The 27,705-nt window shown below is 41.1% G+C and overlaps 1 protein-coding gene across 1 annotated transcript; it reads right to left on the reverse strand.

Moving 5' to 3' along the window:
- Positions 1-421: 421 nt before the first annotated feature.
- Positions 422-11,174, reverse strand: anapc11 (APC11 anaphase promoting complex subunit 11 homolog (yeast)). The gene is made up of 2 exons (XM_063030804.1): positions 10,812-11,174; positions 422-2,473 (listed from the first exon to the last, which is right to left on the reverse strand). The coding sequence occupies exons 1-2, from the start codon at positions 10,918-10,920 to the stop codon at positions 2,328-2,330; spliced, it is 255 nt and encodes an 84-aa protein (XP_062886874.1). The 5' UTR covers positions 10,921-11,174; the 3' UTR covers positions 422-2,327.
- Between the last annotated feature and the right edge of the window lie 16,531 nt (positions 11,175-27,705).

Genomic DNA, 27,705 nt, shown 5'->3' on the forward strand with positions numbered 1-27,705 from the left:
GTAAAGATGAAGCCACACTCAGGTTGGAGGAACAACAGCTTATATTCCGTATGGGTAGCCTCCAACCTGATGGCATGAACATCGACTTCTCTAACTTCTGCTAATGCCCCACCTCCCCCTCGTACCCGATCTGTTACTTATTTTTATACACACATTCTTTCTCTCACTCTCCTTTTTCTCCCTCTAAATATACCCCTTGCCCATCCTCTGGGTCCCCCCCTTGTCTTTCTTCCCGGACCTCCTGTCCCATGATCCTCTCGTATCCCTTTTGCCTATCACCTGTCTAGCTCTTGGCTCCATCCCTCCCCCTCCTGTCTTCTCCTATCATTTTGGATCTCCCCCTCCCCCTCCAACTTTCAAATCCCTTACTCACGCTTCCTTCAGTTAGTCCTGACGAAGGGTCTCGGCCTGAAATGTCGACTGCACCTCTTCCTAGAGATGCTGCCTGGCCTGCTGCGTTCACCAGCAACTTTTATGTGTGTTACACGTTAACTCTCATTGGGTTGAAAACAAAAGTGCAATCTTCTATTTCTATAGTGATATAAACTGTTTTCCATTCAGTCTTAATTTCCTTGAGGCTTTTGACTATAAATCTTAAAATAATTTATTCTTTATACAAATAAGGCAGATCATAATGGAATGGATAGTTCCAATATTGCCACATGCCCATGATTAAAGTTATTACCTGATATTATTGCAAGCCTGCTGCTTGGGTTCCTTTCCTTTCTTCTCTATTTAGTAAAGCACCTTATGATACCTCTGGAAGAGAGATATCTAAGTATGTCGTTTAAAATGCCACACTTATAAAACATAAGTTGGCTCCTTTCAATGCAATGGAACACCATCGAACTCATGTATCTGGTTTTGTTTGATAGCAAAATGTGACTTGATTTTTATTATGTCTTCATAACTTATTGGCCAGCACCCATAATACTTTGTGTAATTATTACATATTGTCCTCCTCATGCAATCTATTTGAAAATATTAGCTATTTTTGGAACTGTTGCATGACTGCGCAAATTAAATTACTATACAAAACCGTTTCCTTTTTGTATGAAACTACAAGTAAAGGTTGTAAATATGTGATGTTTTAACTTGACAGCTTTGCATGAACTTCTAGAACTTTGTGAAAGCAATTCTAACACTCATGAAATGTTCATTGAGCAACAATTGCTAGCCATTGTCTAGTTACTGCCAGAAATGTATTGTAAATGTTTCACTTATATAAATTAAATACTGCACACCTAACACTGTGCCAAATAATCTTGTGCCTTTGATACATTATCTGATTTGATTCAAATATATCATATTAATGTGACTCATAAGGTAGCAAAAACTTTTGCTTTATTTCACAATAATTGAAAGCTAAATGATTGACTTCCATGCATGGGAACAGTGGTGATGATCAACTCAAGATTCCCCTTGCAACTCTCTATATGGGCAAGTATATGTATTCAAGAACTTGCGGACTTCACAGAAGCTTTTTTTTTTGCAAACAGAATACAAGCTCCATGTGGCAACTGAATGAATAGTTCAGGAGGGTAGAACTATGCATCAGGAAGAGGAAGTCACTGGCCGTTAACTTTAGCAGGGGGTTCCAGATTCAGAGCTACATTTAAGCTGTTATTTATAGAGGAAATTGTTAAGCCACAAAAGGCACTGTCACAGAAAGAAGCCTTATCCATTTTTGAAAAGGGAAGAAAATTTTGAAATGACTGGGTTTCAGAATGCAGCAGTTAGGGATGATGGTCTGAATGACAACTCTAAAAGCAGTGTATTGTATTTAAGTACATGTTTGACCCAGCATTGTGGGCCGAAGAGCCTGTATTGTGCTGTAGGTTTTCTATATTTCAATGTTTCTATTCCTTGTAACCAGAATCAGATTGGCTAACTGTGGAATGTATATTTTTAAACATTGCTCCCTCAGCATATTATTTTGGCAAAGGTGCAGCTGACAGTTTCCCTGCTTTCTTATATAGGAATTGATATTTTTAAAATTACAGCCATAACTTTGAGAAGTAAGAAGCACAGAACAATAACATATATAAAACAAAATACTTTATCAATTGCCCATAAATTGTTATAGTTGGTAATCAACACATCACATTGGTTTCTCATGTAAAACAGGCATCCAGCTGCTCATCTGTCTTTCCAACTATAATGTAGATTAGTTCTTCCAACTTACTAATATTTACATTATGTTACATATTAAGTATGCCTTAATCTTCTGGTAACATGCTGAAGTTCATGATTGCTTTTCTCTTTTTCTGAGAACCAAGGTTTGAATGAGCTTGCAAGATTCCTCTCTCAATTTCTTCAGCATCTTGTCATTCCTTGAACTTCCACTCCTGTCGACACATCGGACAATGCTGCTGTACTTGCTGAGAATTCAGCCATTTCAGGATACAATGCATGTGGAAACAGTGAGAGCACTGGCCCCAAACCAATGGACAGTCATCTCCAGGAACTTTACCTGAAAATCAGATACATCTGTGAGAGATTGTGTGAACATTCCCAGCAACAGATGGCAAAACGTAAAAGTCATTCATACACTTTTAAAGAGTAATATTTAGATCTGAAGGTTTTCAGCTTCTTATCAAAATAATACAAAATCCAAAATATATATTCAACTGCTGTAGCTGATACCATGCAAGGTGTAGTTTCAAGTCCTAGCCCCAACTAATTCCAAGCTTTTCAAACAGACTGAAATCTCCTTTCATATCACTAAGAGGTGATTCTACTATGACCATCAAAAAGTTACTTAAATGATGTAGGAATAAAACTACGCTACTTTATACTTTGATGACGGTAATATTTTATGATACTCTCGCTATCACACTCAATGAGCAAGTTAAAAAGAAGTTACTACAAGTGGATGCATAGCTGGAGAGATGGTGCAGAAAGAGAGGCTTTAGGTTCTGGTATATTTGGAAAGGTCCTCAGAGGGGGTTACCTGTGCAGGCCATAGAGGTGGCACCTGAAATGAATTGAGACCTATATCCTCATAAGCCAGTTTGCTATTACTCTTGGCAAGAATTTAAACTAACTTCGTACCATGAGAGGAAATATGGGGAAGATTTAAACCAACCTTGCGAGGGGCAGCATGGACAGAGAAATGGCAGATACAGTTTAATTCAACCAAGTATGAGGTGTTGCATTTTTGTAGATCTAATGAGAAGGGACAGTACACTGTTAACAGTGTTGATATACAGATTGAGAGAATAGTAACAAAGGCATACAGCATGCCTGCCTTTATGAGTTAAGGCCCTGAGTTAAAGAGTCAGGGATTATGTTGCAGCTCTACAAAATTCTAGTTAGACTGCTCTGGAGTATTGCATTCCATTCTTCCCACAATAGGAAGGATGTGGAAGTTTTGAAAGGGTTGGGAAGCAGCTTGTTAGGATGCTGGATTACAGGACAGGTGCTATGATAGCATGTTGGACAAATTTAGGTTGTTTTTTCTGGAGTGGCAGATGCTAAGGGGAGAGATTTATAAGAAATCCATAAGATTTGAGAAGTACAGATGGAGTAGACAGCTAGCATCTTTTTTTGGGGTCGAAATGTCTAATACTTGAGAGAGCGCAATTGAAGTGAGGAGGTTAAGTTCAAAGGAAATGAGTGGTTAGTAGATGAATAAAAATAATTAGTATATAAAACAAAAAATACTACAACTATGAGACCAAACACAGCAGTAGCTGAAAACCTGAAACAAAAGAACAATGGAAATACCTAGCAGCTGAGACAGCATCTGTGGAGAGAAACATTTGGTTAAAGTGGATGATCTTACATGAGAAATGGTCAGTTCCAACACAATCAGGAGAGGCTGGTTATCTGAAATTGTCAAATTCATATCAAGTCCTGACTGTTATATCTTGCCTTGATACAAGAAATAGGAGGAGTATGCTACTGGGCTCTGGTTTGCTCTTCTACCTGCACAAATCATTTCTCCTTTCTTGACAAATCTCTATGCAACTGCAGGAGATCCAACTCTCTCCCTATTACTTTATCGCTCCTCACCATCCAAAGTCCCCATCTGTCCTTCCAGGGAAAGCTGAATTTTAACTGCATTTCTTCCAGTTTAGTGTATTGCATTTGGAGTAACACTCACAAAATGCTGCCAGGCCAGGAACTCAGCCTGAAACATCCCCTAGTTCAGTCCCTTCCTACCTACATCTGTGACACTTCACACGCTCTGGATCTTTTCAATGATTTCAGGTTCCCTGGCCCCCAACATCTTATTTTTACTACGGAGGTCCAGTCCCTATACACCTCCATTCCCCACCAGGAAGGCCTCAAAGCTCTGGGTTTTTTTTTGTGGATACCAGACCCAACCAGTTCCTCTCCACCACCACTCTCCTCCATCTAGCAGAACTTGTCCCCACTCTTAATAATTTCTCCTTTGGCTCCTCCCACTTCCTTCAAACAAAAGGAGTAGCCATGGGCATTCACATGGGTCCTAGCTATGCCTGCCTGTTTCTTGGCTACGTGGAACAGTTCATGTTCTAAGCTTACACTGGTGATTATCCCGCACATTTCCTAAGCTACATCGATGACTGCATTTGGTGCTGCTTCCTGCACCCATGCTGAACTCGTCAACTTCATCCAATTTGCCTCCAACTTCCACCCTGCCCTCAAATTTACCTGGTCCATTTCCAACATCTCCCTCCCCTTTCTCGATCTCACTGTCTCCATCTCTAGAGACAACTTATCCACCGATGTCTATTGTAAACCCACAGACTCTCACAGCTGCCTGGACTATACCTTGTCCCACCCTGTTACTTGTAAAAATGCCACCCCCTTCTCTCAGTTCCTCTTTCTCCGTCGCATCTGCTCTCAGGATGAGGCTTTGCATTCTACAATGAAGGAGATGTCCTCCTTTTTCAAAGACAGAGGCTTCCCTTCCTCCACCATCAACGCTGCCTTCAACGGCATCGCTTCCATTTCACATACATCTGCTCTTACCCCATCCTCCCGCCACCCTACCAGGAATAGGGTCCCTCTAGTCCTCACCTACCACCCCACCAGCATCCGCGTCCAGCACATATTCTCTGAAACTTCCGCCACCTCCATTGGGATCCCACCACCAAGCACATTTTCCCTCCCCCACCCCAAATTTCTGCTTTCCGCAGGGATCGCTCCCTACACAACTCCCTTGTCTATTCATCCCTCCCCACTGATCTCCCTCCTACCACTTATCCTTGCATGCAAAACAAGTGCTACACCTCCTCCCTACCATTCAGGGCCGTAAGCAGTCCTTCCAGGTGAGGCAACACTTCAACTGTGAATCTGTTGGGGTCATGTACTGTGTTTGGTGCAGCCTCCTGTATATCGGTGAGACCCTACGTTCCATCCGCCAGAAAAAGCAGGCTCCCCAGTGGCCACCCATTTTAATTCCACTTCCTATTCAGATATGTTCACCCATGGCCTTCTCCACTGTCGTGATGAGGCCACATTTAGGTAGGTGGAACAACACCTCACACTCCATTTGGGTAGCCTCCAACCTGATGGCATGAACATCCATTTGTCAAACTTCCAGTAATGCCCCCCACCCCCCTCCTTCACCATTTCCCATCCCCTTTTCCTTCTCTCACCGTATCTCCTTGCCCACCCATCGCCTACCTCAGGTGTTCCTCCCTCTTTTTCTTTCTTCCATGGCCTTCTGTCTCTTTCACCAATCAACTTCCCAGCTGTTTACTTTATCCTTCCCATCCATGTTTCACCTATCACCTTATGTTTCTCTCTCCCCTCCCCGCCACCTTTTAAATCTACTCCTCAGCATTTTTCTCCAGTCCTGCAGAAGGGTTTCAGCCCAGAATGTTGACTATACTCTTTTCTATAGATGCTGCCTGGCCTGCTGAGTTCCTCCAGCATTTTGGTTTCCCAGCATCTGCAGATTTTCTTGCGTTTGTATTGCATTTTGGGTTTATAATATGGTCCCCACTGCATGGAAGGAGGAAACTGAATAGTGGATGATAGCTTTGCAGATTCATCTTTATTCATTTTGCAAAAAGACCTTAAAGATTTCAATTGCCAGTCACTTTATCCCTCTCCTCCAACCCATATTTTACCTCATACATTGGTTCAGTGAAGCCTGAGGGACAGCATGTCATCGTCCATCGAGGAATGTTGCAACCCTCAAGACACTATGGAATTCAAAAATTTCAGGTAACCTTCCAAGTTCCAGAATGACTAAGTCCAATGCTAAATCATCCAATGAAACTCCGATTTTCTCTCCCAAATGCAGTTTTGTCTGCCAGGTACTTGCAGCATTCCTGTGTTTCAGATTTCTAGCAACTGCTGTGGCTAGGCTGTACCAGACTATTCCTATTGTTTTCCCCCTTCTTCCTCTCTATAAATGCACATATTAATTAGACAGGCCTTTACACAATGTGTCACTTGAACAGCCATGATCTCTATACACATTTTCCTCATTATATCCATCCTTTCCTCTATCCGAAATTAAAATTTACGTTTTCTAATTTCTAACATCATGAATGGCAGCAATGCTTCACTACCAGACGAGCTCAATGCCCTTTATGCTTGCTTTGAAAGGGAGAATTCGATGGGAGAAAGGGAGAAAGGCAGCATTCGATGACCCTCTGATCTCTGTCTTGGAGGCAGAAGTCAGGCTATCTTTTGAGAAGGTGAACCCTCGCAAGGCAGCGGGGCCCAATGGAGTACCTGGTAAGGCTCTGAAAACCTGTGCCAACCAACTGGCAGGAGTATTCAAAGACATTATCAATTTCTCGCTACTACAGTCAGAAGTCAAAAGGCCAACAATTATACCAGTGCCGAAGAAGAGCAGTGTGAGCTGCCTCAACGATTATCATCCAGTAGCGTTGATATCTGGGGTGATGAAATGCTTTGAGAGGTTCAGAATCAACACCTGTCTCAGGAGGGACCTGGATCCACGGCAGTTTGCCTATCCCCACAACAGGTCTACTGAAGACGCAATCTCAATGGCTCTCCACACAGCCCTGGATCACCTGAATGATGCAGATACCCATGACAGGATGCTGTTTATTGATTGTAGCTCAACATTTAACACCATCATTCCTGCAGCCCTGATTGCTTAGCCCATTGCTCTACTCTCTCTATACCCATGACAATTCAGCTAGGCATAGCTCAAATACCATCTATAAATTTACGGATGATACAACCATTGTTGGTAGAATCTCGGATGAAAATGAGAGGGCATAGGAGCGAGATATACCAACTAGTGGAATGGTACCGCTGCACTCAATGTCAGTAAGACAAAGGAGCTGATTGTGGACTTCAGGAACGGTAAGACGAAGGAACGCATACCAATCCTCAGAGGGATCAGAAGAGGAGAGAGTGAGCAGTTTCAAGTTCCTGGTGTCAAGATCTCTGAGGACCTAATCTGGTCCCAACATATCAACGCAGCTATAAAGAAGGCAAGATAGCAGCTATACTTTATTAGGAGTTTGAAGAGATTTGGTATGTCAACAAAAACACTCAAAAACTTCTGAAGATGTCTGTGGGGGTGGGGGGGGGCTACTACTGCACAGGACTGAAAGGAACTGCAGATGGTTGTAAATTTAGTCGGCTCCATCTTGGGTACTAGCCTACAAAGTACCCAGGATATCTTCAAGGAGCGGTGTCTCAGAAAGGCAGCGTTCATTATTAAGGATCCCCAGCACTCACTGTTACCATCAAGTAGGAGGTACAGAAGCCTGAAGGCACACACTCAGTGACTCAGGAACAGCTGCTTCTGCTCTATAATCTGATTACTAATGGACATTGAACCCATGAGCACTACCTCGCTTCTTTAATATACATTATTTCTGTTTTTGCACAATTTTTAATATATTCAATATACATATACTGTAATTGATTTACTTATTTATTTTTATTATATTTTTCTCTTCTATATTATGTATTGCATTAAACTGCTGCTGATGTTAACAAATTTCATGACACATGCCAGAGATAATAAACCCGATTATGATTCTGAAAAGCCACAGTACCTAGGCCTCTGCAACTGGATCCTCGACTTCCAAACCGGAAGACCACAATCTGTGCAGATTGTAAATAACACCTTCACCTCACTGACAATTAACACTGGCGCTCCACAGGGATGTGCTTAGCGCACTGATCTATTCTCTCTACACCCATGACTGTGTGGCTAGGCATACCTCAAAGGCCATCTGTAAATTTGCTGATGATACAACCATTGTTGGCAGAATTTCAGATGGTGACAAAAGTGAGATATACCAGTTAGTTAAGCGGTGTCGCAGCAGCATCCCGGCACTCAATGTCAGTAAGACCAGAGGACCGATTGTGGACTTCAGGAAGGGTAAGGTGAGGGAACACAAACCAATCCTCAGAGGGATCAGAAGTGGAGATAGTGAGCAATTCCTGGGTGTCAATATCTCTCAGAACCTAACCTGGATGCAACATACTGATGCAGCAATAAAGTATAGGATTTGGGGAGACTTGATCTGTCAACTAAAACACTCAAAAACATCTACAAATGCATCACTGTCTAGTATTGGGGAGGGGAGGCTTCAGCACAAGATTGAATTAAGTTGCAGAAAATCGTAAAATAGGTCAGCTCTATCATTGGTACCAGCCTCGGTAGTATCCAGAACATCTTCAAGGAGCAGTGCCTTAGGAGAAAGCGTCCATCATTAAAGATCCCCACCACCAGGACACGACCTCCTCACACTATTACTGTTAGGAAGGACGTACAGAAACCTGAAGGCACACACTCAGAGATTCAGGAACAGCTTCTTCTGCTCTGTCACCTGATTTCTAAATGGACATTGAACCCATGAACACTACCTCACTACTTTTTTTTAAAAAACTTAAAATTTAAATTTAAAATTTTAACCTATTTAATAGACATATATACAATTAGTATAACTCAGTTTTTTTTCTCTATATTTACTTATCATGTATTTCATTGTACTGCTGCTGTAAAGTTAACAAATTTTAGACACATGCCAGTGATATTAAACCGGATTCTGATTCTAGTTCTCATAGGTCAATGACCTAAAAAAATTGATTTTGCTTCAGTCTGTTGCCAGGCCTGCTGAGTGTTTTCAATACTTTATTTTCATTTCAGCAAATGGATGGATCTACCAAATCTAGAGCCTGCTTCATTGGGCAAAAAGGAAGTTTTTGAAAGACATCAATAAAATACCACCAAAAGCAAAGAAGATAATAGAAGGTGAAATTAAAAGGGAAATTAGCAAAGAGAGGGCATAAGAATGATGGGCAAGTGCAATCAAGGTAAATACAACTTTCTTTTATAAGGAGCAAGAAGATAACCAAAGAAAAGGCAGGGCATATCAGACACCAAAAAAGGTGTGAAGACAAAATCAGAATTAAATTTACAAAATGTGAAAAGTATTGTTTTGCAGCAGCAGTACGAAGGCATGGCCAAGTTTCTTAATGATTTCAATGAGATTCACAAAGAGGAGAATAAAACCAATGTTGAACACAAAAAGGATGTGAGATAAACAAAATATGGATAAATGCTATAATCTCAAAGGCTACAGGCAGAAAAGAGGGTGGTGGGATTCAACAAACAATCTTCTGTGCTTTTTTCATTATTATCAATATGTCATTATTATGAATATTTCATTATCTTAGTGATTTTGCATATTTGCATTCAGTTATCCAATCCTGCACATTTTAGGAATAATGTAGTATTCATTTCAGCAGTACTTTATTTAGTCATTACTCTCACATTTAAAAGGTCAGACCCTTAGATCTGCAACAAGTCTCATGTTCTTTTTCTATACAATATCCACACACTGTGGCAAATCTGTCCAGTGTTTTAAGAATTGAATGTTTATATAAAATGCAGAACAATGTGAAGTCATTTGCCTTGGAAGAAAAAGGTTGAATGACAGTATACTTCAGCCTTTTTTCCACTAAGGCAAATGACTTCACATTGGTGAAATATTAAAAAGTGTTACTATTTGGAAGGGCCTGGCTGTTCTTGTGTATGAATCAATAATTAATATGCAGATTTGGCAAATAATCAGGAATGCAAATTGTATGTCTTTCTTTATTACAATATTTGAATAAAGGTGTGCAGAAATTTTAGTTCAATTATATACCATCTTAGTGGGTTAGGCATCTGGGATATTATGCATAGACTTGTTCTCCCTACCCAAAGAAGGATAAACCAGTAATTAAGCGAGTACTGCTAAAAAAAAATCATCACATTGATTCCTTGGGTAGCAGATTTGTCATTTGAGAGAGATTGCTCCGACTACGCCTTTACTCCAAACACAAAGCTGAAAATCCAAACTGTCTGCTGGAAGAAATCAGAGGGTCAAGCATCTTTGCTGATCAAGGGATTGTCAGCGTTTCACGTCGAAACCCGCATCTGGTTCCTTCTCCCCCCACCACAGACGCTGCTCGACTCTCAGAGTTCCTCCAGATCCAAGCAACTTTTGTGTCTCCAAAAAACTGATAAATATTGAAAATCCTGAATAAAAGCAGAACATGCTAGTGGTCTTTAACAATCCGAGCAACGTTTGTGCTGCGAGAAAGAGAGACGACGATTCAGGCCGATAAACAGAACAGGAAAATAAAACAAGACTGTGTTTTAATTTGACGCCAGATTAGGGGAAGAGAGTGTCTGAGTTAGGATGCAGACCAAGGGAATCCAAATGACAACATTATTGTTGGTTATCGGAGGGTGCTGAATCTCCCAATCAAAAAAACTCAGAAGGGTCAAGGCGACAGATCAAAAGCGATGAGGGATGGGCGATGAAAGAAAACTCTACAGAGGAGGCCCACTTCAAGCAAATAACATTTAAAGAAATACTCACAGTCTGGACAGCAGCCATTAAACGCCGTCCGGCAAATGCCACAATTCTCATCGTTTGCCACCCAAAACCAAGTGGCGATGGCGTTCCACCGCTTCACCTTCACCCGCATGGCGGTGATCAGGGTAGGAACGAAAAACCAGGGATCGGAGAAGGTGGGCACGGCGGACCGGGGAATCGGAAACACCGAGCGTTCAATCACTTTGAGGCTTGGACATTCGACTACTGAGCTAAACGTGTGACGTCGAGCTCTTAAAACGACTTTTTATAAACTGGCTGCTGCGAAACGAGAATTTGCGAAGTACCACTGGGAGAGCTTTTGATCGGTTTCATTTTATTTCTTCTTCGCCGCTTGATTGGCTGATGAGCGTCTCTCCCTGATTGGCGAGGCTATACTCTGTTGGCGAAGATGGACGGATACACCAGGGGGATAAAGTTGCTGAACCAGCAGGTTTGACAGTGGGTGCGCTGTCTCATGTCAATGTCAAGATTATAGGGGTGTGTGTGTATACGAACGAAAGAAAAACAAATTTTCCGAATTATGGAAGAAAGAACACAATTAGAACAAAAAAAAAGCCCATTGTAGTGCAAAGCGTCAAAGATTTTCTATACTGAAGTAGTGACCAAGATCTTCAGGCCCCTGATAAGGCAAATGATGAGGGTCTTTAAAGAAAGATCTCACTTTTTTGAGGCATCACCTCTTGAAAATTCCCTCAATGGCAGGGAGGATGGTGGAGTTGGCTGAGTCCACAATTCCCTGCAGCTCTTACAATCCTTTTCTGTAAAAACTCCATACCATAAATAAATAATACTGAGAACATGAGTTATAGAGTTTTTGAAAGTGGTCAAGTTAGTTCGGTGCAAGGTGAATGCAGTTATCCACAGTGGTTCAGGAACCTGATGGTTGTAAGGTAATAACTGTTTCTGAGTTTGGTGGTGCGGGACCTGAGGATCTTGTTGTCCTACCTGATGGTCGTGGTAAGATATTGAAACAAGGGTTGGGAGGACATTGATGATTTTCTTGCTGGCATTCTTAAAATCAAATTGGATATTAGCTGCATAACAGGGTTTACTAGTTGCCACATCAATAATTATAAAGTGAAGGAAATAGGCAAGATATTAGCACATTTCTTACTTATAATGTTTCCAGTACTGTTCCTCCCACTTCTAAAGTTTGTGTGATCAACAATCCAGTCCAAGAGATTTGATCACAATTTAGGGTTGTACTTAAGTGCAATGGTGAGGGACTGTCATAATGTCCAGTGATGTCATCTTTCAAATGAGATGCCCACAGAACATCTGTGTAATCAGATGGATGTAAGAGTCTATGGTACAATTGAATTCAAACATTCGACCTTCAAACAACGCCACCAAACAGTTGATGTAATTTGTTCCTTTGCTTGTGGAATATTAAGATGTGCAATTTATCAGCCATTTTAGCCTGCGTTACCATTGTGGCTGAGCCTCTCTGTTGGTCAGGGTCAACAGTAGATGTTGCATCCCAGCTGTCCACATGATAGACAAGCCAGGGCAGTACGATCTGGAGCGCAAGGCTCCACCTTCCACATAGCTGATGAATCCAAAGGAACTCGCATCCATCAAAACTATCTGTAATTTCCTTTGTCAAATTTAAATCTGGGAGAGATTAACAGAAAAAAGCTCCAAACTTACTCTAGTGAAGAGTGTGCTCTTTTTTTTTAACAGATTAAATCCCTTGTTCTGTAATTTCCCCATGCAGAAGAAACAGTTCCTAACTCTCAAAGTAAAAGATCACTTGACAATCTAATGTTAAAATAAATAAAACAAATATAAACTGAATTTAAAATCTGCCTCCTCTACTGTAAAGATAAAGCCACACTCAGGTTGGAGGAACAACACCTTATATTCCGTCTGGGTAGCCTCCAACCTGATGGCATGAACATCGACTTCTCTAACTTCCGCTAAGGCCCCACCTCCCCCTCGTACCCCATCTGTTACTCATTTTTATGCACACATTCTTTCTCTCACTCTCCTTTTTCTCCCTCTGTCCCTCTGAATATACCTCTTGCCCATTCTCTGGGTTACCCCCCCCCTTGTCTTTCTTCCCAGACCTCCTGTCCCATGATCCTCTCGTATCCCCTTTTGCCTATCACCTGTCCAGCTCTCGGCTCTATCCCTCCCCCTCCTGTCTTCTCCTATCATTTTGGATCTCCCCCTCCCCCTCCAACTTTCAAATCCCTTACTCACTCTTCCTTCAGTTAGTCCTGACGAAGGGTCTCGGCCTGAAACGTCGACTGCACCTCTTCCTACAGATGCTGCTTGGCCTGCTGCGTTCACCAGCAACTTTGATGTATGTTGCTTAAAATCTGCCTTTGAGGCTTCCATTGGTTGGAGTTAACCTTGGATGTGTGTCCTAGCTGTTTACGTGATACGCATGCCAGGGCAGTAAGATACGGAGAGCAGACTGTTGCCCATGTAGCAGGCTCCCCCTCTCCACGCAGCTGACAAATCCAAAGGAACAGCAGCAGTTGCCAGTCAGCATTGAACTCAACGTAGGACTGCCTTAGGGACTCCAGCTCCGGAATTTTCCTTGGGGATTACAGCTGAAATCTTCCCCTTGAGTGGGTATAGCCACAAGGCAATAGAGGTTTGAGAACAGAGCTTTTCTTCTCTGAGATGAGCTGCCAACTACGACTGTTGAGCCCCATCTGCCTGAAGCGACTGGTTTTAAGGTGCCAGTAACCTGCCTTTGCTCCTTTCCTGTCGGTAGAAATGGTTCTCTCAGTGGGTGAGCATCTGGGGGACAGTGACCACCGCTCCCTGGCCTTTAGCATTATCATGGAAAAGGATAGAGTCAGAGAGGACAGGAAAATTTTTAATTGGGGAAGGGCAAATTATGAGGCTATCAGGCTAGAACTTGCAGATGTGAATTGGGATGATGTTTTTGCAGGGAAATGTACTATGGACATGTGGTCGATGTTTCGAGATCTCTTGTAGGATGTTCGGGATAAATTTGTTCCAGTGAGGAAGATAAAGAATGATAGGGTGAAGGAACCATGGGTGACAAGTGATGTGGAAAATCTAGTCAGGTGGAAGAAGGCAGCATATATGAGGTTTAGGAAGCAGGGATCAGATGGGTCTATTGAGGAATATAGGGAAGCAAAGAAGGAGCTTAAGAAGGCTGAGAAGAGCAAGAAGGAGGCAAGAGAAGGCCTTGGCGAGTAGGGTAAAGGAAAACCCCAAGGCATTCTTCAATTATGTGAAGAAAAAAAGGATGACAGGAGTGAAGGTAGGACGGATTAGAGATAAAGGCGGGAAGATGTGCCTGGAGGCTGTGGAAGTGAGCGAGGTCCTCAATGAATACTTCTGTTTGGTATTCATCAATGAGAGGGAACTTGATGATGGTGAGGACAATATGAGTGAGGTTGATGTTCTGGAGCATGTTGATATTAAGGGAGAGGAGGTGTTGGAGTTGTTAAAATACATTAGGACTGATAAGTCCCCGGGGTCTGACGGAATATTTCCCAGGCTGCTCCACGGGGCAAGGGAAGAGATTGCTGAGCCTCTGGCTAGGATCTGTATGTCCTCGTTGTCCACAGGAGTGGTACCGGAGGATTGGAGGGAGGCGAATGTTGTCCCCTTGTTCAAAAAAGGTAGTAGGGATAGTCCGGGTAATTATAGACCAGTGAGCCTTACGTCTGTGGTGGGAAAGCTGTTGGAAAAGATTCTTAGAGATAGGATCTCTGGGCATTTAGAGAATCATGGTCTGATCAGGGACAGTCAGCATGGCTTTGTGAAGGGCAGATTGTGTCTAACAGGCCTGACAGAGTTCTTTGAGGAGGTGACCAGGCATATAGATGAGGGTAGTGCAGTGGATGTGATCTATATGGATTTTAGTAAGGCATTTGACAAGGTTCCACACGGTAGGCTTATTCAGAAAGTCAGAAGGCATGGGATCCAGGGAAGTTTGGCCAGGTGGATTCAGAATTGGCTTGCCTACAGAAGGCAGAGGGTCATGGTGGAGGGAGTACATTCAGATTGGAGGATTGTGACTAGTGCTGTCCCACAAGGATCTGTTCTGGGACCTCTACTTTTCGTGATTTTTATTAACGACCTGGATGTGGGGGTAGAAGGGTGGGTTGGCAAGTTTGCAGACAACACAAAGGTTGGTAGTGTTGTAGGTAGTGTAGAGGATTGTCAAAGATTGCAGAGAGACATTGATAGGATGCAGAAGTGGGCTGAGAAGTGGCAGATGGAGTTCAACCCGGAGAAGTGTGAGGTGGTACACTTTGGAAGGACAAACTCCAAAGTAGAGTACAAAGTAAATGGCAGGATACTTGGTAGTGTGGAGGAGCAGAGGGATCTGGGGGTACATGTCCACAGATCCCTGAAAGTTGCCTCACAGGTGGATAGGGTAGTTAAGAAAACTTATGGGGTGTTAGCTTTCATAAGTTGTGGGATAGAGTTTAAGAGCATCGATGTAATGATGCAGCTCTATAAAACTCTGGTTAGGCCACACTTGGAGTACTGTGTCCAGTTCTGGTCGCCTCACTATAGGAAGGATGTGGAAGCATTGGAAAGGGTACAGAGGAGATTTACCAGGACGCTGCCTGGTTTAGAGAGTATGCGTTATGATCAAAGATTAAGGGAGCTAGGGCTTTACTCTTTGGAGAGAAAGAGGATGAGAGGAGACATGATAGATGTGTACAAGATAATAAGAGGAATAGATAGAGTGGATAGCCAGCGCCTCTTCCCCAGGGCACCGCTGCTCAATACAAGAGGACATGGCTTTAAGGTAAGGGGTGGGAAGTTCAAGGGGGAGATTAGAGGAAGGTTTTTTACTCAGAGAGTGGTTGGTGTGTGGAATGCACTGCCTGAGTCAGTGGTGGAGGCAGATACACTAGTGAAGTTTAAAAGACTACTAGAGAAGTATATGGAGGGATTTAAGGTGGGGGCTTATATGGGAGGCAGGGTTTGAGGGTTGGCACAACATTGGGCCGAAGGGCCTGTACTGTGCTGTACTATTCTATGTTCTATGTTCTGCAGGCTTCGTAAGCCATATGTGAAGGCCAAGAGCTGCACGTGGTTGTCAGACACTATTTGAGATGCATGCCATTTGGAGCATTTACTGTAATAGGTAGCGGGAGCTTATCTTCCCCACCCCACTCCGCCCTGTGGCCTTAAGGAATCTACACTTTTTTTAAAGAAACCCTTTACTGTATTCAAGTCATTGAACAATCAGCAGTAAAACATGTAGAGAATTAAGTATTGTTGGATGAACTAGAATTTTTTTTTTTGTTTTGTTATTGAGACAAGTCATAATTTCTGATATACCCTGAAGGATTTCGATCCCTGCTTCAAAACAGTTGACACTGTTTCAAGTTTTAGAAGGTGGTGCTTATGATATAAGATGTAGTTATACCTTGACAATTTACACAGAAATTGTCATTTCTATTACATTCTATTGCATACATTACATAGAAATCCATCATATATATGGACTTCAGAACTTTGATGGGAACTGACATTTATCTTACTTGCATTATTCTATTTTAGCTTTGAGAATGAGAAAGTGTAAACAGTAGAGTTTTTTATTATGTCTATTTTAATGGCTGTTAAATCTTTCTCCCACTTAATTATCCTTGTAAAATAAAGTGTTGGTGGCAGAGAGAAAGATGAATCTTAACCTTTGACAACAGGTGAATGAACAGTAATGAACTGAAACCAAACATATAAATTTAAATGTACTGTCATATTTAAAGCTCTACTTAAGAATTAAATAAAATGTAACATTCTATCTTTACTTGTGTATTTTTGGGTGATTTTATACGGTATGTGATTTTGATAAACCCTTATGCTGCAAGACTCTATTCATCAACAAAGGAGAAATGAAAATGAAAATATTATGGTCCTTTGGGCATTGTGCATATAAATTGATAATGAACCGACCTAAAAATAATACCTTTTAATGCCTTTCATTTCTGCTTCAGGATATCCTTATGAGGTTTAAAAACAATGAGGTAACTTCAATGTTCTTTTAGTGTAGATGTGAAGTACTTAACTGCCCATTATGCCGCTGCCATTTAGGGCAGCAGTGAAGGTCCTCCATCTCTGGTGGTGTTCAGAGCTTCCTTCATCATATCAGTAGCTTCCTCTTGGATTTCACTACTGTCAATCATGCAAGTACCAGGTGAAGACTGGGGAATACCATCACACTCAGATGTAGAAGATCTCTTCACTGCTGTTTCCAAAACAATTTGGTTTTACCAGTCAGGGTTGTTAGCCCTGAGCTGAACCCCCAAATCTGGAGAACCGGTGGACCACTAATAGTTTGGCCTCTACCCTTTCACCTGTTTGGCATCAGTGACCCAACCAAAAGCCAAAGCATAAAGCCCTGGTTCCAGCCAACATAGCCCTCTGGGTCATTGGGACACAAGTTTCCAAACTCTACCACAAAATTGTGGTCCCCTTGGAGGTTTAATGTAGATATGGCTTTACCTAATTGCAGAATGAACTTGAAAATATTACAGGCAAGACAGACAAATTTGTACATTGACATTTTATTAATAGCAGTAATTTGCAGAAATTGATAGGCACTATGGTGTGTTTGGTGAAGCAATTTGAACTGCACAAGTGCCCTTCTGTCACGATTTGGTCCGTGGATTCTGTATTCCGGCTATTCCTTTTTTTCCCCTTGTTCCATTGGGCACCTTAATTGAGGCACCTGATTCTCGTTTTGGGCTGGCAACATAAATAGCTCTGGGGTCCAGTGATTCCTTGCTGGACTGTCCTCGTCAGTAACCTTCTCAGAATCCCCATCAAGTTAACCTGCCACGTCGTGGGCTTGCCATTTCGTGTCAAGATAAAGAACAGTCTATCATTGTGTGGTTTTGTCTCTCTGTGTTCTCTCCTCCGCTGGGTAGGTCCGGCTGTTTGTTGTTACCCTGAGTGGGGAACGGTCTCAGTGTTTTGTGCCCTGTGTCTAAGAAGAGGCCCGGCTCTATGTCCTGCGTCCAAGGAAGAGCCCCGGCTCTTTGTCCTGTGTTCAAGGAGGAGACCCGGCTCAGTGTTCTGTGTCCTGTGTCTAAGTCAAGTCTGAGCCTTGTCCAAGTCAAGAGTCAAGTTCCAAGTCCAAGTCGAGAGTCAAGTTCCAAGTCCAAGCCAGGTTCGAGTCAAATCCAAGCCAAGTCTGAGTCAAGTCCAAGCCAGGTTCACATCTAGTCCAAGCCAAGAGCCAAGTCTAGACCCAGGTGCCAAGTCCCTGCCAAGACCCAAGTTCTGAGTCGTGACCTGCGTTCCCTGTCAAGTTCAAGTCCCAAGTCCAAGTCCAGGTTTTCCAGTTTGTCACTTTACATCTACCTTCATGTTATCACTTTGTCCTCGCTCCTTGGCTTTCCTAGCATTCTTAATAAACATAGTCCAGTTCCTAGTACTTCAGTGTCCGTGTCTTGCATTTGGGTCCGCTTCCATCGCCCCCTTATGACACTTTCACATAAACATTGTTCTATGTGCTAATAATCATGGTGCAGGTTACTAATCAATTGCCAACTAAGAAAGTAGAGGCACCTCCATGGTTTCTTTGTAATTGCACTTAGATGCTGGGCCCAGGACAGATCCTCTGAAATGAGGAATTCAAAGTTGCTGACTCTCTCCACTTCTGATTGCCCCGAGGAGAACTGGCTCATGGACTCTGCTGTCCTCCTCTTTCAGTCAATAATCAGCTTCTTGGTCTTGCTGACATTGAATAAGAGGTGGTTGTTGTGCCAGATTTTCAATCTCTCCCTCCTATATACTGATTCTTCACCACATTTGATTCAACCAACATCAGTGGTGTCATCAGCAAACTTGTATATGGCACTGGAGCTGTGCTTAGCCTCACAGAAGTACAAAGCTAACAGAACAGGAGGCTGAGCACATAGCTCTGTGGTGTACCCGTGCTGACGGTGATTGTGGAGGAGATGTTGTTGCCAATCCAAGCTGACTAGGGTCTGGAAATGAGGAAATTGAGGATTCAGTTAAACTAGGAGGTATTGAGACCTAGATCTTGAAGACTTTTGGCTAGTTTTGAAAGAATGATAGTATTGAATGCTGAGTTGTTGTCAATGAAGAGCATCCTGCATCTTCACTGTCCAGATGTTGGTATGTTTCATCACCAACCTCTCAAAGCATTTCATCACGGTGGATGTAAGTACTACTGAATGACAGCTATTGAGGCAGTTTATAAAGTTCTTCTTAGGCACCGGTATAATTTAAGCCTGTTGAAGAAGGTGGATACCTCAGACTGCTAAAGAAAGAGGTTAAAAATATCAGTGAACACTCCAGCCAGTTGATCAGCATAGGTTTAAATACTCAACCAGCTGATTTCCATGGTTTCACCCTCCTGAAGGATGCTCTCATGTCAGCCTCAGAGATTGAAATCACAGGGTCATCGGGGATTGTGGGAGTTCATGACCGTGCCTCCATGTTTTGATGGTCAAAGCGAGCATAAAAGACACTGAGCTTATCAGGGAGCGAAACCTTGTTGTCGCTTGATTTCACTTTGTAGGAGGTGATAGCATTCAAGACATGCCACAGCTGTCAAACATTCATCAGTGATCTGAGTTTGGTTCAGAATTGCCACTTCACATATGAGATGGTTTTCCAGAGACTGTTCCTGGACATCTTGTATTTTACTTGGTTGCCAGACTTGAATGCCATTGATCTGGCCCTCAGTAGGCTGCCAATCTCATGGTTCATCCAGGACTTCTGGTTGGGGAAAATTCTGAATGATTTTGTGGGGGCTCACTCATCTCTTTTTATAAAGTCTGTTACAATGATGGTGTATTCGTTCAGATTCCCTGATGAACCCTTGGACAGGGCCCAGCCCACTGACTCGAAGCAATCGCATAGCTCCTTCTCTGCCTCCCACAACCACCTCTTTGGTGTCCTGACTTCTGGAGCCTTGCTCCTTGGCCTCTGCTTGTATGAAGGTAGGAGGACAGCCAAATTATCAGATTTCAAAATACGGACTAGGTAGGCATTCCAATTTTAGTATAGCAGTGGTTGAGTGTGTTGGGACCCCTAGTGCTGCAGGTGATACGTTGATAATAGCTGGGTAGAGATTTTTTTTTCAAAACAAGCCTTATTGAAGTCTCCAACAATGTTGGGTAGGCTGCTTCTTGATCGCTGATGACTGTACTCATTCCTCGAATGCCTGCTTAACATTGGCTTTTGGCGATATGTAAACTGTGGTCATGAAGGAGAACTCTCTTGGTAAGTAGAATGATCAGCACTTAATCATCAGATGTTCCAAGTTGGGGGAACAAAAGTGCAACAAGACCACTACATCCAAGCACCATGAAGAGTTTATGAAACACAGACCTCCCACCTTTTGTCCTCTATGAATCAGCAGTCCAGTCCATACAGTGGATCATAAAGTCTTCAAGTCTTACCGATGTATCCAGCTTGTCCAGAGAGAGTCATGTCTCCATGAAACACAGACTGCAGAAAGCAACGTATGTTTGGCAGGGGAGAGTGGCACATGGAAATCTCCACACACAACTCTTTACCCCTTACACCACCTCTGCAGTCACTTCGTCCTCTGTCTTTATTATTTTTCTGGGCTTGGCAACCAGAATGGTGAATTTTAAAATATATCAGAGAGATGGGATCGTGCCACCAGAGCAACCCTCAGCATTGATGGCCAAGGCAAAAAATGATCTAAATATGTGAAGTGAACCATCAGGTTGTTCAAAGCAAACACCAACAAATAGCTTTGTAATAAAGACCAGTTTTTTTAGTGACGTTTAGTAACAGATAGATATTAGCAAGGATGCAAGAGACAACAATTTAACTGGTTTTAAATCACTTACTTCCAACTAAAAGAGTAGATAAGGCTTTCTTTAAAGTTCTGTTTAAAAGTCAGTATTTCCAACAATATTGAACCCCCTATTTTCTGTACTGAAGAGTGAACATAAGATTTTCTGTTCAATTCTCTGGACTAGAACTTCAACCATACAACTCAAAGTTAGGACTACTATTTAACAAGATGAAAATTACACATATTTTAATCTACATCCATTCTGTCTTTATCTTTTGTTTGCTATTCAGTTTTTAACAATTTGCATGTTCACAATGTTTCAAAACAAGACATAACAAAGATATTGTTCACCTAGCACTTCCACGGTAGCTCTGCATGTTTATCTATTAATTTATGACCCATAAGCAGGAAAGATCTAGATTTGATTCCGTCTGTGCTGAGTTATCTGTATCATGCCAGAACAACAGTAAAAATGCTTCAGTTGGCCTCTATTCATGAGGTTAAACGAATTGGAGAAAATATAGCTTTCGTGCTAGCCTCAATCCATTCTAGCAAAATAGTTGAAAGTGGGCGTGCCTGTAGGTAGATACACTGATCAAGATTGGGTTTGAATGTGATATCAGTTAGTGCATAAGATTCTCAATATTTTTGTGAGTATAGAGCGGAAGAAGATAGCCAAGGAGAAAAAAAACCACCAAAACTCAAGTTTTAGGTATACAAATGTGCTTTTAATTATCGCGACTAATTGTATTCAAAAAGCGGTAAGCAAAATATAAATGCCAGTAAATGATACTCGTATATTAAATCACCAGAAAAGGTGCTTTCAGTTTGTAACCTCAATGTATTGCTGAAATACTGAGAATATATCATGTTATTAATTACATTATTCTGTAAAGTAAAACAATTGGTTTTGGGTTTGAGTATGTTTATTAGTTACTTAACACGGGTAAAATTCCTTTAGATGGGTAAAGTGCTTATGCCACAATACTCAATTTTAAATGTGTGCCCTTGTTTTCAAAGTTTAAAGTAAATTTATTATCAAAGTACATATTGGATCCTGAAATTTGTTTTTTTGTGGGAATACTTAGTAAAACCAATAACCATAATGACTGAAAGACCACAGCTAACAGGACAGATGACCAGTGTGCAAAAGACAACAAATTGTGCAAATACAAAATAAAAAGAGGAAATAATATTAATAAATAAGCTATAAACATCGAGAACATGAGACGAAGAGTCCTTGAAAGTGAGTCTATAGGTTGTGGGAACAGTTCAATTATGGGCAAGTGAAGTTGATTGAAGTTATTCCCTCTGGTTTAAGAGCCTTATTATTAAGAAGTAATAATTAACTGAACCTGGTGATGTGAGTCCTGAGGCGCCTGTATCTCCTTCCTGATGGCAGCAGTGAGAAGAGAGCATGACCTGGGACGTGGGGGGTCCCTGATGATGGATGTTGCTTTCCTACACCAGCACTCCATATAGATGTGCTCAATGGTGGGAAGGGCTTTACCTGTGATGTACCTTTATATCAGGTTAGGCAAATGATGGAGTTTCTAGTTGGAAGCTAATAGCAAAAAATGGGTGCCATTTTGTCTTGGCATTTTTTGGAAAGAGCAGTATTTCACATATTTCTTATAGAAGGAGGCATATGCCAGCCCACAGATCAATACCATTTCTCCATTTATGTTGTTGTAACCTATTATCTCACACTTGCACATCTTGATTCTCTGATTCTCCAGCCACCCACCTAACAGGTGTATCAGCACATATTTGGGACATTGGGGGGAACTGACATATCCTGTGGGAAACCCACACTGTCATAGAGAAAAAGTTAGAATGCCATACATTACTGGAAGTGAAAGTCAAACTTGACACACAGGAGCTGTGAGTCAGAAGAACCACTAACTGTGCCACTGGGCAAATACCAGAAACTGCGGGGTTTCATTTTAATAAACTTACTAAAATTTTAAAAGTGCCATCACATCCTTCCTTAGATATTGGGTGTAACAGTTAGTGCAACACTTTACAACCTCAGCGATCACTGAGTGCATTCAATTCCCGCCACAGTCTGTGAGAAGTTTATATGTTCTCCCCGTGATCGTGTAGTTTTCCTCCAGGTGCTCCAGTTTCCTCCCACATTCTAAAGATGTACAGGTTAGGATTAATAAGTTGTGTGCATGCTATGTTGGTGCCAGAAGTATGCCGACATTTATGGATTGCTCCTAGCAAATCCTAGGACTGCATTGTTCGTTGAAGCAAACAGCACATTTCACTATATGTTTATAGAATTAGGCTATTTGGCCCATGAAGTCTGCTCCACCATTCAATCATCTTGATCTATTATTGTGTGTCAATGGTGATCCTTGGATTAAAGAATTTACACTTGTTGTGTCATGCTCTAAGCCCATAATCTTCTAATCTTTTTAAAACTCTCTTGAGATTTTAGAGATGTTCTTTGTCATCCTCACCGGTAACAATCCACACAACACTGAGTGCCTTGGCAGCCTTGCAGCATCTGGTCCATATTTTTCTGCCAGAGTCCCCACAATGTTGACCCTCCTGTTTTTACCACATATAAGACCAATGTGGCTTGTTGGTTGTTGTATTTCACTGTACAAATGTCATTCCCATAGGAATTATCTTTTCTCTAGTATAAGTTCTTAGTTGGATATCTGCCAGCTTCAGTTTGAAATGCCATCTTTGGAATGCCATTTAAACTCTTTTTGTGGAATAACTGAAACACCCAAGCCAGTGTCCAATTCTATTTTAATTAATTTGCATTCACTTCTGGTGTAAGCCATATTGCTTGTCTTTTCTGCGTCTGCGCCTCTTCCTATAGATGCTGCTTGGCCTGCTGCGTTCACCAGCAACTTTGATGTATGTTGCTTGTCTTTTGTTAGTTTTCACATGGTATATCTCGAGGCTACCTAGTCTTGCGTCACTCTCATCATCATCAGATTTTTCATCAACAGCATGCAGATGAGTGTTCTTTGAATATGTCCTACTTTGTTGCGTTTTCTGCAAGTTTTGCCTTCAAACCTGCATTGGTCTGGTGTATGTGAGCCACTGCCACAACAGTAACACAATTTGTTTGGCTTGACCAGTTTCTGTGTAGACATTGTAATTTTGTTCATGATTACTTTCATTCTCAACTGCAACTTAATTGTTTCACTGGTGGTGGTTTCCATTGATACAGCAATTTCAACTGTTCTTTTAAATGTGAGTTGTGCTTCAGTTAGGAACTGTATTTCTTTTTTTTAAATTGTATTTTTATTTGGATAAGGAGTTCACAATTATCATGTACTTTTTTCACACATATAACCTTTTCCATTTTTTATATGTATAAAACTACAATTATTTATACATTCTTAAGTACACATTGAGATGATATAAAAGCAAAATAAGCATTTAAATAGATAATTATGTACTGTGGTAAATCTAACCTATTAGGCTAAGTAATGAAATTAGTAACTGTAAATTAGGAACTAAAATTAGGAACTGTATTTCAATGCTTTCTTGAAATATTCCACAAACTAAATGATTTCTCAGTGCATCAAGCACATCACCGAACTGACAATGCTCAGACAATTTCTTCAATTCAGCCACATTAGATGAAACGGACTCTCCTTCCTTTTGATTCAACTTATGAAACCTAAAGTGCTCTGCAATCAACAATGGTTTTGGTTCTGAATGTTCCTACATTACGTTCACAATATCAACAAAGTTTATTTTGGCTGGTTTGGTTGGAGAAGTTAAACCTCTAAGCAAACTGTAATCTGTTCCACCTATTGCACTCACTTTTCTTTGACTATTTAATTTGCTTCAGAATATTACTCAATTCATTCAGTATACATCATCTAGTTATCTGTTGTGCAATCACACGTATCTGACTTTCCAATGTAACCAGCCATTTCTGCTATTTAGTTATTATTATCACCCAGTTTTGACATTTTTGAGCCTGTGAATCTTATCTGTTTTCTGCCTTTTTTTAAACTCAGCTGCCTCTCCCCCCGCCAAAGAAACATGCGCTACACTTTTTTTAAACACAAATGTCTGTCTCCTCCTGAAGAAAAATCTGCTGCACCTCAACAAGTAGATAGTCATCTCGAGTTCATTTTAAAACTTCCTTGTCACCACTGTTATGCTTTGTAATGCCAGAAACTAATCGAAAGAAAAACACAGGAGCTGGGGATATTTTGTCTACTTAGTTTTTACTTAGTTTTTCTTTAGTGAGATGCTCACATTTGACATGGTGGCGTAATAACATATGCTATTTATGTACTCCTTACATATAACCCATAATAAATTATGTAAAGAAACAAAGAATACTTAATCAGACAATATATTTATAATACTACTCAAATATTATTGAAATTTTAAATGCACTTCAGCTTCCACTGACAGCTCATTCCAGATACAATCTCCTTCCCGCGTGAAAAATCTATCTCTCAGAACACCTTTAAATCTCTTCCTTTTCAACTTGTGCTCTCTAGTTTTGGACACCCCTATCATGAGAAACAAACTCTTATCATCCAATTTATCCATACCGCTCATAATTCTATAAGCCACTGCAACGTAACCTCTCAACCTCCAGGGAAAATAAACACAGTTACCCAATCCCTCCAGGTAACACAGGCTTTAGATTTTAGCTTCTCCCTCTCAAACTGCAGTGTGAATTCTATCATATTATGTTCACTGCCTACTAAGGGTTACTTTGCCCTAAGCTCGCTAATCAAATCTGGTTCATTGCACAACACCAAATCCACAACTGATTTTTCTCTCATGATTTTTCTCTCATGGGATTTTTCTCTCATGGGCTTTGTTGCTCTACAAAGGTACGTCATAGGCATTCCACAGATTCCTTCTCTTGTGATTCAGTGCCAGGCTGATTTCCTCATTCTACCTACATAGCAGATATCTCCCATGACCATGACCATGCCTTTCTTACATACTCCTTCAGCAGAATTTCCTTCCTTCTTCTAGCTACGTCACCTGTATCCACATGGACCATGACAACTGGATCTTCCCCCTTCCACTCCAAATTTTCCTGCAGTTGAGTCTAAACATGGGCACCAGGCATGTTTCACAGCCTTTGGGACTCTCAATTCTTGCAACAGAGAATTGCGTCTATTCCATTGACTATACTATCCCCAATTACAACTACATTACTCTTCTCTCCCCTTTCCTGAATGGCTCCCCGAACAACCATGCATGGTTAGTTTGCTCATTGTCCTTACAGCCCCACTCGCATTTGCATAGGAAGCAAGAATCTCAGACCTGTCAGACAAGCTCAAGGGCTGTGGTTCCTCCAGCACTACCTCTTAGATCTCCCTACCTGCCTCACTCATAGTCACACCCTCTTGTCCCTGACAACAGACTGAAATAAAGCAGATAATCTTGATTAGCTTTGGAAGGGAGAGAGAGAGAGGGAAAAAAATGAGAAGGGAGCTATTGCAGGTGAGTGATGTCATGGCATTTTACTGTATTTCTTCTAACCTACAAGGAAAGCAAGTTTGTTTGTAAAATTATTTTTTTTATTTTTGGTGTCTTCTTTTAGTTGCTCCTTTTAGAGTGCTGAAGTTGATCAATTCTGTCCAGGTGAATTTCTGGAAGGGACCCTTAAATAGACCCGTAAGCCTTGGCCTGCAGCAGAAAAAAAAACTACCTGTGTCAATATAGCAAACCTCTGGAGCCAGCACAGGTGAGAAATAGGTCCATTTTGTCACTTTTTTCAGAGAATCGTGTTTCTTGCATGCTATTTTCAGTTTCAGGTAATTAATTCCTTCAGGGATTTCCATGGAGTGGTTTCATTTCGTGATTTAGTATAGCTGTATACCCAACCGCACAATCATAGAGCACATTAACATATGAGATTCTTGGAAAAGATGAGGTTTGACTCAGTTTAGCGTAGTTTACTTCAATGAAAAAGTAGCAGAAGTCATTTGTTTGAGTAATGTCTTTGCCTTTATTTTCAGAATTGAAACAAGCAGAACCTGAGGGGAATTTGATCAGGAAATATTGTAAGTGCAGTGATAATGCTCTCTTAATTCAAGAGGAGTATGACTTACAAAAGTTAAATTTGTCTTCAAGCAAATTAGCTTCAAGTATATTTAAAGTCACTAATGATAAGATTAAACTTTGTTGATAACTGGTTTCTGTTCAGTGGTATGTTACATGCGGATAAATCAGCTTGTAAACTTTCATTTAATCTCAGTCATTACAGCGTTTATCACTTCCTGAGGGTAAGAAAAGTACATAAGTCAGAAATCTGTGGAATTATGAAATGTTCAGTGAAGGGTTTCAATCTACAGTAAAATTAAAGAATTGAAGTTTATTTATGATATTGTGCTTTTAAATTTCCAGCATGACTTCTGGCAGAAAGCAGCAAACTACAATTCTTCCCTCAAAGACACAGAGTCTTATTGGAATATTACATCCAAGTTGTTATTCCTCAAGTGTTAGGACATATTAATTCACTACTTATGAAATTTGATGTATCATTGCTCAATCTTGTGCTCACTTGATAATGTGAAACATTTCCAGTGACTGGAAAGCTAAATGCAATTACTTAAACAAAAACAACAGGAATTCTGCAGATGCTGGAAATTCAAGCAACATACATCAAAGTTGCTGGTGAACGCAGCAGGCCAAGCAGCATCTGTAGGAAGAGGTGCAGTCGACGTTTCAGGCTGAGACCCTTCGTCTTGCAATTACTTAGCTGTTTCACACTGAAATGGTTAAACTTCATATTCCTCAGAATATAATTTAAAGTTGTTAAAAGGGTTAAAATCATTGGTTGCTTACTTTGAATATAGGACAAGAAGATATACCCTGCTTATGTGGTGATTACACAAATTAAACCACTGGGGAATGCATTTTTTCCCCTATCAGGGCAAAATGATCAAAGTTTATTGAAAGGAGATAACTACACTTGAATTCAAAGTGCTGATGCATGTAGGTTATCTGTTTGCCAGCAGTCTGCCTTCTTTACAAAACTTAGAATGCTAACTATCAACATTCTCCCAATGGTATTGCGTTGTATTTGCATACAAGGATGTGGAGTAAATATTCTGCCTTACAGTATGGAAGAAATCATATTCTAATAGCATGCAAGCTGGA

The sequence above is a fragment of the Mobula hypostoma genome, chromosome 22 (assembly GCF_963921235.1).
Source record: "Mobula hypostoma chromosome 22, sMobHyp1.1, whole genome shotgun sequence".
Lineage (NCBI taxonomy): Eukaryota > Metazoa > Chordata > Chondrichthyes > Myliobatiformes > Myliobatidae > Mobula > Mobula hypostoma.

Coding starts and splice junctions, on each gene's coding strand:
- anapc11 (XM_063030804.1), bottom strand. CDS start 10,920: ATGCGGGTGAAGGTGAAGCGGTGGAACGCCATCGCCACTTGGTTTTGG. Junction 2,474..10,811: donor TAATGGCTGCTGTCCAGACT/GTGAGTATTTCT, acceptor TCTGATTTTCAG/GTAAAGTTCCTGGAGATGAC.